General features: G+C 45.2%; 2 protein-coding genes across 2 annotated transcripts in view; one reads left to right on the top strand and one right to left on the bottom strand.

Moving 5' to 3' along the window:
• The window catches only part of TSHZ2 (teashirt zinc finger homeobox 2), an 863,437-nt gene that overhangs the window by 455,815 nt on the left and 391,420 nt on the right, over window positions 1-16,202 (bottom strand). The window lies entirely within an intron of this gene.
• The window catches only part of ZFP64 (ZFP64 zinc finger protein), a 34,048-nt gene continuing 23,667 nt past the window's right edge, over window positions 5,822-16,202 (top strand). The window contains exon 1 of the mRNA XM_075845456.1: window positions 5,822-5,979. Within this exon, the coding sequence (XP_075701571.1) occupies window positions 5,937-5,979 (43 nt within the window). The 5' untranslated portion in view covers window positions 5,822-5,936. The remainder of the gene's footprint in view (window positions 5,980-16,202) is intronic.

The following is a 16,202-nucleotide window of genomic DNA, read 5'->3' as shown; positions in this document are numbered from 1 at the left end:
CATTTCAAAGCTAATTTGCATATATGTAAAAAAGGTCATAACTTGGCAAAAAAACAAAACGTTACTGTTCTCTACATTGCAGCGCCGATCACATGCAATAGGAGATAGGGATTTGAGAATCTGGTGACAGAGCCTCTTTAACAAGGGCTTATCCTTCTGTCCAACCCCTCAGGTTGACTGGTTGCATCTAGATATAGACCTATATAATTTTTTTAGAAGTATGAGGTTAAAAACCTGGTTCTCACATAGAGACCCGTCTCAAATCGTATCGGATGACGCAACTAGAATTGAATTAACCTTAAAAGAATGGGGTTTGTTTAATAGAAGTAATTTTCAGCCTCCGGGTAATTTAAATGTGGTTGAGACATTTGTCTCCAGTGTAATGAAAGACAGAAGAAATGAAAGGAGAATGGCCCAGAAATCACCATTCTGTGAAATCTAAAAATATGTCTTTTGAAGAGTTTTGTGCACTTAAAGGATTGATTATTGATTATGGATCGAACCCTATATATTGGAGAGATCAGACGTCAGTTAAGTGATGATCCAGTATATAAGTGTGTTGAGGTAGATCCTAAGACACAGATCCTCAAAGGGATGTAGATTGTCATTGACAACGCTTATGTCATTGACTTGATAGATAGGGATTTACACACATACCTAATACCGTGCCACCCTGTGACCCCTTCACTTTATATTCTGCCTAGAATTCATAAAAATTTAGAGTCACCCCCTGGTAGACCCATTGTCTCAGGGAGAGATTCCCTCCTCAGTCCAACAGCTATCTTTTTGGATAAATTCTTGAGAAGATTTGCGACAGATTCCAAATCTTATATTAGAGATACATCGGTTTTCTTGACAAAGATCAGTGAGGTTACAGTTCCCGCAAATATAAAACTTGTGTCTTTTGATGTAACAAGCTTGTACACATCTATTAATCATGATAGGAGGTTTGGCTAGTGTGAAAAAAGATATTGACACAACAGCTTATTCAGACAATTGTAGGGAATTCATTTTAGCTCTCCTAGATATTGTCTTAAAGAATAATCACTTTGTGTTTGACGACAAATTTTATCTACAGTTGAGAGGAACAGCCATGGGGGCCAATATGGCACCCACATACGCCAATATTGTCATGGCAGATGTGGAGGAAACGTTCGTCTAGGTGTCCCACCACTTCTGTAATGTATTGAGGTGGTGGCGATACATAGACGACGTTTTCACCATTTGGACTGGAGATCTTCCATCTTTGGAAGATTTTTTCATTTTCCTTAATGATATGGATCAAGATATCAAGTTTACAAGGTTCCATTCTGCTGAAGCCATCCAGTTCTTGGATACCACTGTTTACGTGTCGTGACAAATTAAGCACAGACCTATATGTCAAGTCTACAGATTGCAACAACTTTTTGTTGTATGACAGTTTTCATCCAAGAAAAATGGTTGACTCATTACCTTTGAGTCAGCTACTTCGGGTGAAAAGAATCGTTGCAGACCCAGAGAATCTAGATTTGAGACTGAGGGATATGTCAAGTTTATTAAGAGAGGATATCCTAAGAAAATAATAAGGAGGCATATGGATAGGACTGCAGTGATGAACTGAGCCGAGAAAAGCAACAGGATCACTATGGTTAGTTCTTATAGCGATAGAGAACTTCGATTAAAACAACGGGAAGTGAAATGGACACATTGGCTCCACATGGTTTGAATGTGGATTATCCATTGAATGTGTTCAGGAAATAAATACATTTTTATAACAAAACAACTATAGGTGGAGATCGTACATAGCCTCTAAATATTTCAGTAAAGATCATTTGCTCAAATCCCCTTTTCTATGTCGAGTTGTCAGATTTTTAGTTATAGGCAGGATGTGATATATATTTATTTCATATTGTAGCGAGCCAAATTGGGTAATTTTCACTGTATTTATATTTACTTATTTTTTTCACAGATTATTGTCGGGAGTTGGCTGTGCACGCACTGGTCGAGATGAACACGACTGATTTGAAAATATTTGCTATGTCATGACGGTCATGTTATTGTATAGAATCCCATTTATGCATGTTCTCACATCCGTCATCCATATCTTGTGTGAAACTAGTTCCTCCAATCGGTATTAAGTATTATGATTACACTTGAACCCCCATTGGTCGTAAGAACCCGTAGGGTCCAGTTCTGAGAACCTAAATTGAGCGTTTCTTTCATAAATAATAATACATAGTTTTGTCTCTTATTGTAATGTATAAACAGAGTTACCAATTCTATCTTATGCGCTTGAGTTTCGGTTGCAACATATGTTTTAGAATTTATTCTATTACAGTATAAGGTAGAGTCATTCAGGGTGATACTTACCTTTTCCAAGGTGGCGATAGAGGTCTCAGTCTAACTAGTGTGCATGCGCGCGTGACGCACTGTACCAGATGACCTTTTGTCCATAAGTTGCCCAGTCTATTATCCGATTGGTTAACAGTGGAATCCGGAAATGAGTATGTGAGCGTGCGCGGTGGATTCTAATGAACGCCGAGATCGTCATGACGGTAATATTGTATTACCTTTAATACTTTAAAACTTAAACAGGTGTGTTGTTCGCAGCGACTTGGGGTGAGTGCAGCTGTGACTCGTAACATGATGATTGACACTTTATTGCACATGCATGTATCTTTATTATTGCTCAATTGTTATTATACTATTGTTTCACATGATTGTTATATCAATTACAGTATTTGTATGTTGTATTATTGTATTGCACTTTAAAAACGTAATCATGCCTGATTATCATACATTGCCAACATGTACTTTCGCACACTATTTAAATGCTTGAGGCGCACACATTCACAGCTTGAAAATGCCTTCAATGGGAAGGTGAAACGTTGCCTAAAAGTTGGGTCAATAAAAATTTAGGATTTTTATAACACTGGAGTGCTGCCTCTCTTTCTTTGGATTGTGGCTGTGCGTATTTGGGGGTCTCACGTCAAGTTTCCCCTGAGGATAGCACCCATATTGCATGCTACGGTGAAGCTCCTATATTCTGGTTGTTCATACATACACTACCGTTCAAAAGTTTGGGGTAACCCAGACAATTTTGTGTTTTCCATGAAAACTCACACTTATATTTATCAAATGAGTTTCAAAATGACTAGAAAATCTAGTCCAGACATTGACAAGGTTAGAAATAATGATTTTTATTTCAAATAATAATTTTCTCCTTCAGACTTTGCTTTGGTCGCTCCATTTGCAGCAATTCCAGCATTGCAGACCTTTGGCATTCTAGCTGTTAATTTGCTGAGGTAATCGGGAGACATTTCCCCCCATGCTTCCAGAAGCCCCTCCCACAAGTTGGATCGGCTTGATGGGCACTTCTTGCGTACCATACGGTCAAGCTCCTCCCACAACAGCTCTATGGGGTTGAGATCTGGTGACTGCGCTAGCCACTCCATTACAGATAGAATACCAGCTGCCGGCTTCTTCCCTAAATAGTTCCTGCATCATTTGGAGGTGCTTTGGGTCATTGTCCTGTTGTAGGATGAAATTGGCTCCAATCAAGCGCTGTCCACAGGGTATGGCATGGCGTTGCGGAGTGATCGCCTTCCTTATTCACAATCCCTTTTACCTTGTACAAATCTCCCACTTTACCCCAGACCATCCCATGACCTCCACCATGCTTGACAGATGGCGTCCGGCACTCTTCTAGCATCTTTTCCGTTGTTCTGCTTCTCACAAATGTTCTTCTGTGTGATCCAAACACCTCAAACTTCCATTCGTCTGTCCATAACACTTTTTTCCAATCTTCCTCTGTCCAATGTCTGTGCTTTTGCCCATATTAATCTTTTCCTTTTATTAGCCAGTCTCAGATATGGCTTTTTCTTTGCCACTCTGCCCTGAAGGCCAGCATCCCGGAGTCGCCTCTTCACTGTAGACGTTGACACTGGCGGTTTGCGGGTACTATTTAATGAAGCTGCCAGTTGAGCACCTGTGAGGCGTCTATTTCTCAAACTAGAGACTCTAATGTACTTGTCTTGTTGCTCAGTTGTGCAGCGGGGCCTCCCACTTCTCTTTCTACTCTGGTTAGAGCCTGTTTGTGCTGTCCTCTGAAGGGAGTCGTACACACCGTTGTAGGAAATCTTCAGTTTCTTGGCAATTTCTCGCATGGAATAGCCTTCATTTCTAAGAACAAGAATAGACTGTCGAGTTTCACATGAAAGCTCTCTTTTTCTAGCCATTTGGAGAGTTTAATCGAACCCACAAAATGTAATGCTCCAGATTCTCAACTAGTTCAAAGGAAGGTCAGTTTTATAGCTCCTCTAAACAGCAAAACTGTTTACAGCGGTGCTAACATAATTGCACAAAGGTTTTCAAGTGTTTTCTAATCATCCATTAGCCTTCTAACACTGTTAGCAAACACAATGTACCATTAGAACACTGGAGTGATGGTTGCTGGAAATGGGCCTCTATACACCTATGTAGATATTGCATTAAAAACCAGACGTTTGCAGCTAGAATAGTCATTTAGCACATTAACAATGTATAGAGTGGATTTCTGATTCATTTAATGTTATCCTCATTGAAAAAAACTGTGCTTTTCTTTCAAAAATAAGGAAATTTCCAAGTGACCCTAAACTTTTGAACGGTAGTGTATATAGTGTATTATTTATTTTCTCAAAAATACCTCCTGTAGTATAACACTATTGAGCTGTTGAAGTACATACACTTCTTGACGGGACTAGATTTCATCTGTCTGCAGTAACCCTTTGAGCCGACGACAGCGCTACCGCACTCACTGCCGCTGCCACGCTCACTGCCACGCTCACACTTGCTACTGCACTCACACTCGCTGCCGCGCTCACTGCCACATATTCTAAATCTAACCTGAACTTCGGTTATTTCTAACTTATGTCTAGTAAATATACTTACCTGCTGTAACATCCACCATACTGGTGTACAAGCACGAGGAAGGGGTTAGTTCCACCCCAAAACGTTTAGCTAGATTTTTTTATTACTGCACCAAATAAAATATGAATACTTTAAAATACTTAATAAACATCGTGCTTTATGAGCCCACGAAAATCCAAATTTTTTTCTTTCTGAATTCAAGGGCACCAATAGAGATCATGTAAAGTTGTGAGAACTAGAAGCGCCAGGAAACCTGCCGGTTGTTGCTGCATCGCTCCTTACAGCGCTCGGGTTCTGGTTTTGCATCTGACCAGGCACAACATCTGCATGGAGTCTGCTGCACGTGGTCTCTCTCTCACACAGCTCTGCTACACACGGACACACACAGCCTGCTACACACGGACACACACAGCTCTGCTGCACGAGGTCTCTCACTCGCATAGCTCTGCTGCACGTGGTCTCTCTCTCACACACAGCTCTGCTACACACGGACACACACAGCTCTGCTGCACGAGGTCTCTCACACACATAGCTCTGCTACACGCGGTCTCTCACACACCTGCTGCAGCCTATTGCATGAATATTACTGAAAAAGTCCATATCCCCTGATACAAGGGCCGTTTATACAGCAGTTCCCAGCAGGATGCAGACAAGACACAATATTATATGGAGGAGGTCGCACAAGTGCAAAATACTGATGAACAGCCACTACCACACCTACCACTCTGCTGCGCAAAGACACGCACACCAGCATTATAGACCCAAACCCACCCATCATCTGCAGCAATAATCCGCATCGTTCTGCTCTCAGGATACGAAACCTAGAAACCTGCGTTACCGGTTCACGACAAACACATGTATCTACTACACCAGCACAACCGACTCCTCCCAACCATGTGACCGATCACATGATCATGACATCATCAAAGGTCCTTTACCCTACTAGGATCTAGCATCTTCCATTAATAACAGCTATCAATGGCCTCACAACCCCCCGAAAAGCCCCTGTAATATACCTGAGTCAGCAGGAGGGGGTCCCAAGGGCGGCCATGAACCCCAGCGCAGCCGCCGAGGGATTTCCCACCGTGCAGTGTGAGTACTGGGTGACCGTGCAGGTTCCGGGGCGCCGCTCTGGGCACAAAGTGTTAAGTGGGTAACCCTGGAACGTGCCTGCACCTATAAGGATGAGCCCCTGAACTGCTGTAGAGTGATACAATGTAACAGCGCAGCTCCCAGGGTGCAGTGCAGCTAACATGGCAGCTCTTATATACAGGGAGTGCATGTTATAGAGTGCAGGGGACGCTGACAGCTGTATATATTGTATATGTGTGAGAACTTCTTCATACGTCATCAGTTCAGTCACAGAAGGATCATAAAACAGACTGCGAAATAATCAGACCCTGCGCTGATAGAAGGGAATCCCCTCATTATATCCCATCACTCCCTTCCCATAAGAGATGCAGAGACTAAAATCCTGACCATACAGAACACACTCCTTATAAATCTCCACTGAACTAAGGCATTTATCACTGTCCCTCGTAGACGTCTAATGGGTAAATTAAGGACTAGAGGTTCAGAAAGATTTTGTAATTGGATTGAGAATTGGCTCAAGGACGTATCCAGAGAGTTGTGGCCAATGACTCCTACTCTGAATGGTCCCCGGTAATAAGTGGTGACCCCAGGGTTCAGTGCTGGGACCACTATTATTCACCTTATTTATGAATGACATAGAGGATGGGAGTAGTAGTACTATTTCTATTTTTGCAGATGACACCAAGCTATGTAATATAGTTCAGTCTATGGAAGATGTTTGTGAATTACAGGCTGATTTGGACGAACTGAGTGTTTGGGCGTCCACTTGGCAAATTAAGTTGAATCTAGATAAATGTAAAGTTCTGCATCTGGCAGTAATAATCTGCAGCATCATATGTCCTAGGGGGAGCTACACTGGGAGTAATAATCTGCAGCATCATATGTCCTAGGGGGAGCTACACTGGGAGTAATAATCTGCAGCATCATATGTCCTAGGGGGAGCTACACTGGGAGTAATAATCTGCAGCATCATATGTCCTAGGGGGAGCTACACTGGGAGTAATAATCTGCAGCATCATATGTCCTAGGGGGAGCTACACTGGGAGTAATAATCTGCAGCATCATATGTCCTAGGGGGAGCTACACTGGGAGTAATAATCTGCAGCATCATATGTCCTAGGGGGAGCTACACTGGGGGTAATAATCTGCAGCATCATATGTCCTAGGGGGAGCTACACTGGGAGTAATAATCTGCAGCATCATATGTCCTAGGGGAGATACACTGGGAGTAATAATCTGCAGGATCATATGTCCTAGGTGGAGCTACACTGGGGGTAATAATCTGCAGCATCATATGTCCTAGGGGGAGCTACACTGGGAGTAATAATCTGCAGCATCATATGTCCTAGGGGAGATACACTGGGAGTAATAATCTGCAGGATCATATGTCCTAGGTGGAGCTACACTGGGGGTAATAATCTGCAGCATCATATGTCCTAGGTGGAGCTACACTGGGGGTAATAATCTGCAGCATCATATGTCCTGGGGGGAGCTACACTGGGAGTAATAATCTGCAGCATCATATGTCCTAGGGGGAGCTACACTGGGAGTAATAATCTGCAGCATCATATGTCCTAGGGGGAGCTACACTGGGAGTAATAATCTGCAGCATCATATGTCCTAGGGGGAGCTACACTGGGGGTAATAATCTGCAGCATCATATGTCCTAGGGGGAGCTACACTGGGAGTAATAATCTGCAGCATCATATGTCCTAGGGGAGATACACTGGGAGTAATAATCTGCAGGATCATATGTCCTAGGTGGAGCTACACTGGGGGTAATAATCTGCAGCATCATATGTCCTAGGGGGAGCTACACTGGGAGTAATAATCTGCAGCATCATATGTCCTAGGGGGCGCTACACTGGGAGTAATAATCTGCAGCATCATATGTCCTAGGGGGAGCTACACTGGGAGTAATAATCTGCAGCATCATATGTCCTAGGGGGAGCTACACTGGGAGTAATAATCTGCAGCATCATATGTCCTAGGGGGAGCTACACTGGGAGTAATAATCTGCAGCATCATATGTCCTAGGGGGAGCTACACTGGGAGTAATAATCTGCAGCATCATATGTCCTAGGGGGAGCTACACTGGGAGTAATAATCTGCAGCATCATATGTCCTAGGGGGAGCTACACTGGGGGTAATAATCTGCAGCATCATATGTCCTAGGGGAGATACACTGGGAGTAATAATCTGCAGGATCATATGTCCTAGGTGGAGCTACACTGGGGGTAATAATCTGCAGCATCATATGTCCTAGGGGGAGCTACACTGGGAGTAATAATCTGCAGCATCATATGTCCTAGGGGAGATACACTGGGAGTAATAATCTGCAGGATCATATGTCCTAGGTGGAGCTACACTGGGGGTAATAATCTGCAGCATCATATGTCCTAGGTGGAGCTACACTGGGGGTAATAATCTGCAGCATCATATGTCCTAGGGGGAGCTACACTGGGAGTAATAATCTGCAGCATCATATGTCCTAGGGGGAGCTACACTGGGAGTAATAATCTGCAGCATCATATGTCCTAGGGGGAGCTACACTGGGAGTAATAATCTGCAGCATCATATGTCCTAGGGGGAGCTACACTGGGGGTAATAATCTGCAGCATCATATGTCCTAGGGGGAGCTACACTGGGAGTAATAATCTGCAGCATCATATGTCCTAGGGGAGATACACTGGGAGTAATAATCTGCAGGATCATATGTCCTAGGTGGAGCTACACTGGGGGTAATAATCTGCAGCATCATATGTCCTAGGGGGAGCTACACTGGGAGTAATAATCTGCAGGATCATATGTCCTAGGTGGAGCTACACTGGGGGTAATAATCTGCAGCATCATATGTCCTAGGTGGAGCTACACTGGGGGTAATAATCTGCAGCATCATATGTCCTAGGGGGAGCTACACTGGGAGTAATAATCTGCAGCATCATATGTCCTAGGTGGAGCTACACTGGGGGTAATAATCTGCAGCATCATATGTCCTAGGGGGAGCTACACTGGGAGTAATAATCTGCAGCATCATATGTCCTAGGGGGAGCTACACTGGGGGTAATAATCTGCAGCATCATATGTCCTAGGGGGAGCTACACTGGGAGTAATAATCTGCAGCATCATATGTCCTAGGGGAGATACACTGGGAGTAATAATCTGCAGGATCATATGTCCTAGGGGGAGCTACACTGGGAGTAATAATCTGCAGCATCATATGTCCTAGGGGGAGCTACACTGGGAGTAATAATCTGCAGCATCATATGTCCTAGGGGGAGCTACACTGGGGGTAATAATCTGCAGCATCATATGTCCTAGGGGGAGCTACACTGGGGGTAATAATCTGCAGCATCATATGTCCTAGGGGGAGCTACACTGGGGGTAATAATCTGCAGCATCATATGTCCTAGGGGGAGCTACACTGTGAGTAATAATCTGCAGCATCATATGTCCTAGGGGGAGCTACACTGTGAGTAATAATCTGCAGCATCATATGTCCTAGGGGGAGCTACACTGGGAGTAATAATCTGCAGCATCATATGTCCTAGGGGAGATACACTGGGAGTAATAATCTGCAGGATCATATGTCCTAGGGGAAGCTACACTGGGAGTAATAATCTGCAGCATCATATGTCCTAGGTGGCGCTACACTGGGAGTAATAATCTGCAGGATCATATGTCCTAGGGGAGCTACACTGGGAGTAATAATCTGCAGCATCATATGTCCTAGGGGGAGCTACACTGGGAGTAATAATCTGCAGCATCATATGTCCTAGGGGGAGCTACACTGGGAGTAATAATCTGCAGCATCATATGTCCTAGGGGGAGCTACACTGGGGGTAATAATCTGCAGCATCATATGTCCTAGGGGGAGCTACACTGGGAGTAATAATCTGCAGCATCATATGTCCTAGGGGGAGCTACACTGGGAGTAATAATCTGCAGCATCATATGTCCTAGGGGAGATACACTGGGAGTAATAATCTGCAGGATCATATGTCCTAGGGGGCGCTACACTGGGAGTAATAATCTGCAGCATCATATGTCCTAGGGGGCTACACTGGGAGTAATAATCTGCAGCATCATATGTCCTAGGGGGAGCTACACTGGGGGTAATAATCTGCAGCATCATATGTCCTAGGGGGAGCTACACTGGGAGTAATAATCTGCAGCATCATATGTCCTAGGGGGCTATACTGGGAGTAATAATCTGCAGCATCATATGTCCTAGGGGGAGCTACACTGGGGGTAATAATCTGCAGCATCATATGTCCTAGGGGGCGCTACACTGGGAGTAATAATCTGCAGCATCATATGTCCTAGGGGGAGCTACACTGGGAGTTATAATCTGCAGCATCATATGTCCTAGGGGGCGCTACACTGGGAGTAATAATCTGCAGCATCATATGTCCTAGGGGGAGCTACACTGGGAGTAATAATCTGCAGCATCATATGTCCTAGGGGGCGCTACACTGGGAGTAATAATCTGCAGCATCATATGTCCTAGGGGGAGCTACACTGGGAGTAATAATCTGCAGCATCATATGTCCTAGGGGGAGCTACACTGGGAGTAATAATCTGCAGCATCATATGTCCTAGGGGAGATACACTGGGAGTAATAATCTGCAGCATCATATGTCCTAGGGGGAGATACACTGGGAGTAATAATCTGCAGCATCATATGTCCTAGGGGGAGCTACACTGGGGGTAATAATCTGCAGCATCATATGTCCTAGGGGGAGCTACACTGGGAGTAATAATCTGCAGCATCATATGTCCTAGGGGAGATACACTGGGAGTAATAATCTGCAGGATCATATGTCCTAGGTGGAGCTACACTGGGGGTAATAATCTGCAGCATCATATGTCCTAGAGGGAGCTACACTGGGAGTAATAATCTGCAGCATCATATGTCCTAGGGGGCGCTACACTGGGAGTAATAATCTGCAGCATCATATGTCCTAGGGGGAGCTACACTGGGAGTAATAATCTGCAGCATCATATGTCCTAGGGGGAGCTACACTGGGAGTAATAATCTGCAGCATCATATGTCCTAGGGGGAGCTACACTGGGAGTAATAATCTGCAGCATCATATGTCCTAGGGGGAGCTACACTGGGAGTAATAATCTGCAGCATCATATGTCCTAGGGGGAGCTACACTGGGGGTAATAATCTGCAGCATCATATGTCCTAGGGGGAGCTACACTGGGAGTAATAATCTGCAGCATCATATGTCCTAGGGGAGATACACTGGGAGTAATAATCTGCAGGATCATATGTCCTAGGTGGAGCTACACTGGGGGTAATAATCTGCAGCATCATATGTCCTAGGGGGAGCTACACTGGGAGTAATAATCTGCAGCATCATATGTCCTAGGGGAGATACACTGGGAGTAATAATCTGCAGGATCATATGTCCTAGGTGGAGCTACACTGGGGGTAATAATCTGCAGCATCATATGTCCTAGGTGGAGCTACACTGGGGGTAATAATCTGCAGCATCATATGTCCTCGGGGGAGCTACACTGGGAGTAATAATCTGCAGCATCATATGTCCTAGGGGGAGCTACACTGGGAGTAATAATCTGCAGCATCATATGTCCTAGGGGGAGCTACACTGGGAGTAATAATCTGCAGCATCATATGTCCTAGGGGGAGCTACACTGGGAGTAATAATCTGCAGCATCATATGTCCTAGGGGGAGCTACACTGGGAGTAATAATCTGCAGCATCATATGTCCTAGGGGGAGCTACACTGGGGGTAATAATCTGCAGCATCATATGTCCTAGGGGGAGCTACACTGGGAGTAATAATCTGCAGCATCATATGTCCTAGGGGAGATACACTGGGAGTAATAATCTGCAGGATCATATGTCCTAGGTGGAGCTACACTGGGGGTAATAATCTGCAGCATCATATGTCCTAGGGGGAGCTACACTGGGAGTAATAATCTGCAGGATCATATGTCCTAGGTGGAGCTACACTGGGGGTAATAATCTGCAGCATCATATGTCCTAGGTGGAGCTACACTGGGGGTAATAATCTGCAGCATCATATGTCCTAGGGGGAGCTACACTGGGAGTAATAATCTGCAGCATCATATGTCCTAGGTGGAGCTACACTGGGGGTAATAATCTGCAGCATCATATGTCCTAGGGGGAGCTACACTGGGAGTAATAATCTGCAGCATCATATGTCCTAGGGGGAGCTACACTGGGGGTAATAATCTGCAGCATCATATGTCCTAGGGGGAGCTACACTGGGAGTAATAATCTGCAGCATCATATGTCCTAGGGGAGATACACTGGGAGTAATAATCTGCAGGATCATATGTCCTAGGGGGAGCTACACTGGGAGTAATAATCTGCAGCATCATATGTCCTAGGGGGAGCTACACTGGGAGTAATAATCTGCAGCATCATATGTCCTAGGGGGAGCTACACTGGGGGTAATAATCTGCAGCATCATATGTCCTAGGGGGAGCTACACTGGGGGTAATAATCTGCAGCATCATATGTCCTAGGGGGAGCTACACTGGGGGTAATAATCTGCAGCATCATATGTCCTAGGGGGAGCTACACTGGGAGTAATAATCTGCAGCATCATATGTCCTAGGGGGAGCTACACTGGGAGTAATAATCTGCAGCATCATATGTCCTAGGGGGAGCTACACTGGGAGTAATAATCTGCAGCATCATATGTCCTAGGGGAGCTACACTGGGAGTAATAATCTGCAGCATCACATGTCCTAGGGGGAGCTACACTGGGAGTAATAATCTGCAGCATCATATGTCCTAGGGGAGATACACTGGGAGTAATAATCTGCAGGATCATATGTCCTAGGGGGAGCTATACTGGGAGTAATAATCTGCAGCATCATATGTCCTAGGGGGCGCTACACTGGGAGTAATAATCTGCAGGATCATATGTCCTAGGGGAGCTACACTGGGAGTAATAATCTGCAGCATCATATGTCCTAGGGGGAGCTACACTGGGAGTAATAATCTGCAGCATCATATGTCCTAGGGGGAGCTACACTGGGGGTAATAATCTGCAGCATCATATGTCCTAGGGGGAGCTACACTGGGAGTAATAATCTGCAGCATCATATGTCCTAGGGGGAGCTACACTGGGGGTAATAATCTGCAGCATCATATGTCCTAGGTGGAGCTACACTGGGAGTAATAATCTGCAGCATCATATGTCCTAGGGGGAGCTACACTGGGGGTAATAATCTGCAGCATCATATGTCCTAGGGGGAGCTACACTGGGAGTAATAATCTGCAGCATCATATGTCCTAGGGGGAGCTACACTGGGAGTAATAATCTGCAGCATCATATGTCCTAGGGGAGATACACTGGGAGTAATAATCTGCAGGATCATATGTCCTAGGGGGCGCTACACTGGGAGTAATAATCTGCAGCATCATATGTCCTAGGGGGCTACACTGGGAGTAATAATCTGCAGCATCATATGTCCTAGGGGGAGCTACACTGGGGGTAATAATCTGCAGCATCATATGTCCTAGGGGGAGCTACACTGGGAGTAATAATCTGCAGCATCATATGTCCTAGGGGGCTACACTGGGAGTAATAATCTGCAGCATCATATGTCCTAGGGGGAGCTACACTGGGGGTAATAATCTGCAGCATCATATGTCCTAGGGGGCGCTACACTGGGAGTAATAATCTGCAGCATCATATGTCCTAGGGGGAGCTACACTGGGAGTTATAATCTGCAGCATCATATGTCCTAGGGGGCGCTACACTGGGAGTAATAATCTGCAGCATCATATGTCCTAGGGGGAGCTACACTGGGAGTTATAATCTGCAGCATCATATGTCCTAGGGGGCGCTACACTGGGAGTAATAATCTGCAGCATCATATGTCCTAGGGGGAGCTACACTGGGAGTAATAATCTGCAGCATCATATGTCCTAGGGGGCGCTACACTGGGAGTAATAATCTGCAGCATCATATGTCCTAGGGGGAGCTACACTGGGAGTAATAATCTGCAGCATCATATGTCCTAGGGGGAGCTACACTGGGAGTAATAATCTGCAGCATCATATGTCCTAGGGGAGATACACTGGGAGTAATAATCTGCAGCATCATATGTCCTAGGGGGAGATACACTGGGAGTAATAATCTGCAGGATCATATGTCCTAGGGGGCGCTACACTGGGAGTAATAATCTGCAGCATCATATGTCCTAGGGGGAGCTACACTGTGAGTAATAATCTGCAGGATCATATGTCCTAGGGGGAGCTACACTGGGAGTAATAATCTGCAGGATCATATGTCCTAGGGGGAGCTACACTGGGAGTAATAATCTGCAGGATCATATGTCCTAGGGGGAGCTACACTGGGAGTAATAATCTGCAGCATCATATGTCCTAGGGGGAGCTACACTGGGAGTAATAATCTGCAGCATCATATGTCCTAGGGGGAGCTACACTGGGAGTAATAATCTGCAGGATCATATGTCCTAGGGGGAGCTACACTGGGAGTAATAATCTGCAGCATCATATGTCCTAGGGGGAGCTACACTGGGAGTAATAATCTGCAGCATCATATGTCCTAGGGGAGATACACTGGGAGTAATAATCTGCAGCATCATATGTCCTAGGGGGAGCTACACTGGGAGTAATAATCTGCAGCATCATATGTCCTAGGTGGAGCTACACTGGGGGTAATAATCTGCAGCATCATATGTCCTAGGGGGAGATACACTGGGAGTAATAATCTGCAGGCATCATATGTCCTAGGGGGAGCTACACTGGGAGTAATAATCTGCAGGATCATATGTCCTAGGGGGCGCTACACTGGGAGTAATAATCTGCAGCATCATATGTCCTAGGGGAGCTACACTGGAAGTAATAATCTGCAGCATCATATGTCCTAGGGGAGCTACACTGGGAGTAATAATCTGCAGCATCATATGTCCTAGGTGGAGCTACACTGGGGGTAATAATCTGCAGCATCATATGTCCTAGGGGGAGCTACACTGGGAGTAATAATCTGCAGGATCATATGTCCTAGGGGGAGCTACACTGGGAGTAATAATCTGCAGCATCATATGTCCTAGGGGAGATACACTGGGAGTAATAATCTGCAGCATCATATGTCCTAGGGGGAGCTACACTGGGAGTAATAATCTGCAGGATCATATGTCCTAGGTGGCGCTACACTGGGAGTAATAATCTGCAGCATCATATGTCCTAGGGGGAGCTACACTGGGAGTAATAATCTGCAGCATCATATGTCCTAGGGGGAGCTACACTGGGAGTAATAATCTGCAGCATCATATGTCCTAGGGGGAGCTACACTGGAAGTAATAATCTGCAGCATCATATGTCCTAGAGGAGCTACACTGGGAGTAATAATCTGCAGCATCATATGTCCTAGGTGGAGCTACACTGGGGGTAATAATCTGCAGCATCATATGTCCTAGGGGGAGCTACACTGGGAGTAATAATCTGCAGGATCATATGTCCTAGGGAGAGCTACACTGGGGGTAATAATCTGCAGCATCACATGTCCTAGGGGGAGCTACACTGGGAGTAATAATCTGCAGGCATCATATGTCCTAGGGGGAGCTACATTGGGAGTAATAATCTGCAGCATCATATATCCTAGAGGGAGCTACACTGGGAGTAATAATCTGCAGCATCATATGTCCTAGGGGAGCTACACTGGGAGTAATAATCTGCAGCATCATATGTCCTAGGGGGAGATACACTGGGAGTAATAATCTGCAGGCATCATATGTCCTAGGGGGAGCTACACTGGGAGTAATAATCTGCAGGATCATATGTCCTAGGGGGTGCTACACTGGGAGTAATAATCTGCAGCATCATATGTCATAGGGGAGCTACACTGGGAGTAATAATCTGCAGCATCATATGTTCTAGGGGGAGCTACACTGGGGGTAATAATCTGCAGGCATCATATGTCCTAGGGGGGGGCTACACTGGGAGTAATAATCTGCAGCATCATATGTCCTAGGGGGAGCTACACTGGGAGTAATAATCTGCAGGATCATATTTCCTAGAGGAGCTACACTGGGAGTAATAATCTGCAGCATCATATGTCCTAGGTGGAGCTACACTGGGAGTAATAATCTGCAGGATCATATTTCCTAGAGGAGCTACACTGGGAGTAATAATCTGCAGGCATCATATGTCCTAGGGGGAGCTACACTGGGAGTAATAATCT

This window comes from Rhinoderma darwinii, chromosome 13 (genome assembly GCF_050947455.1).
Source record: "Rhinoderma darwinii isolate aRhiDar2 chromosome 13, aRhiDar2.hap1, whole genome shotgun sequence".
Taxonomy (NCBI): domain Eukaryota; kingdom Metazoa; phylum Chordata; class Amphibia; order Anura; family Rhinodermatidae; genus Rhinoderma; species Rhinoderma darwinii.
Note: the sequence above shows the minus strand (reverse complement) of the source record. Positions and strands in the feature narration are given on the sequence as shown.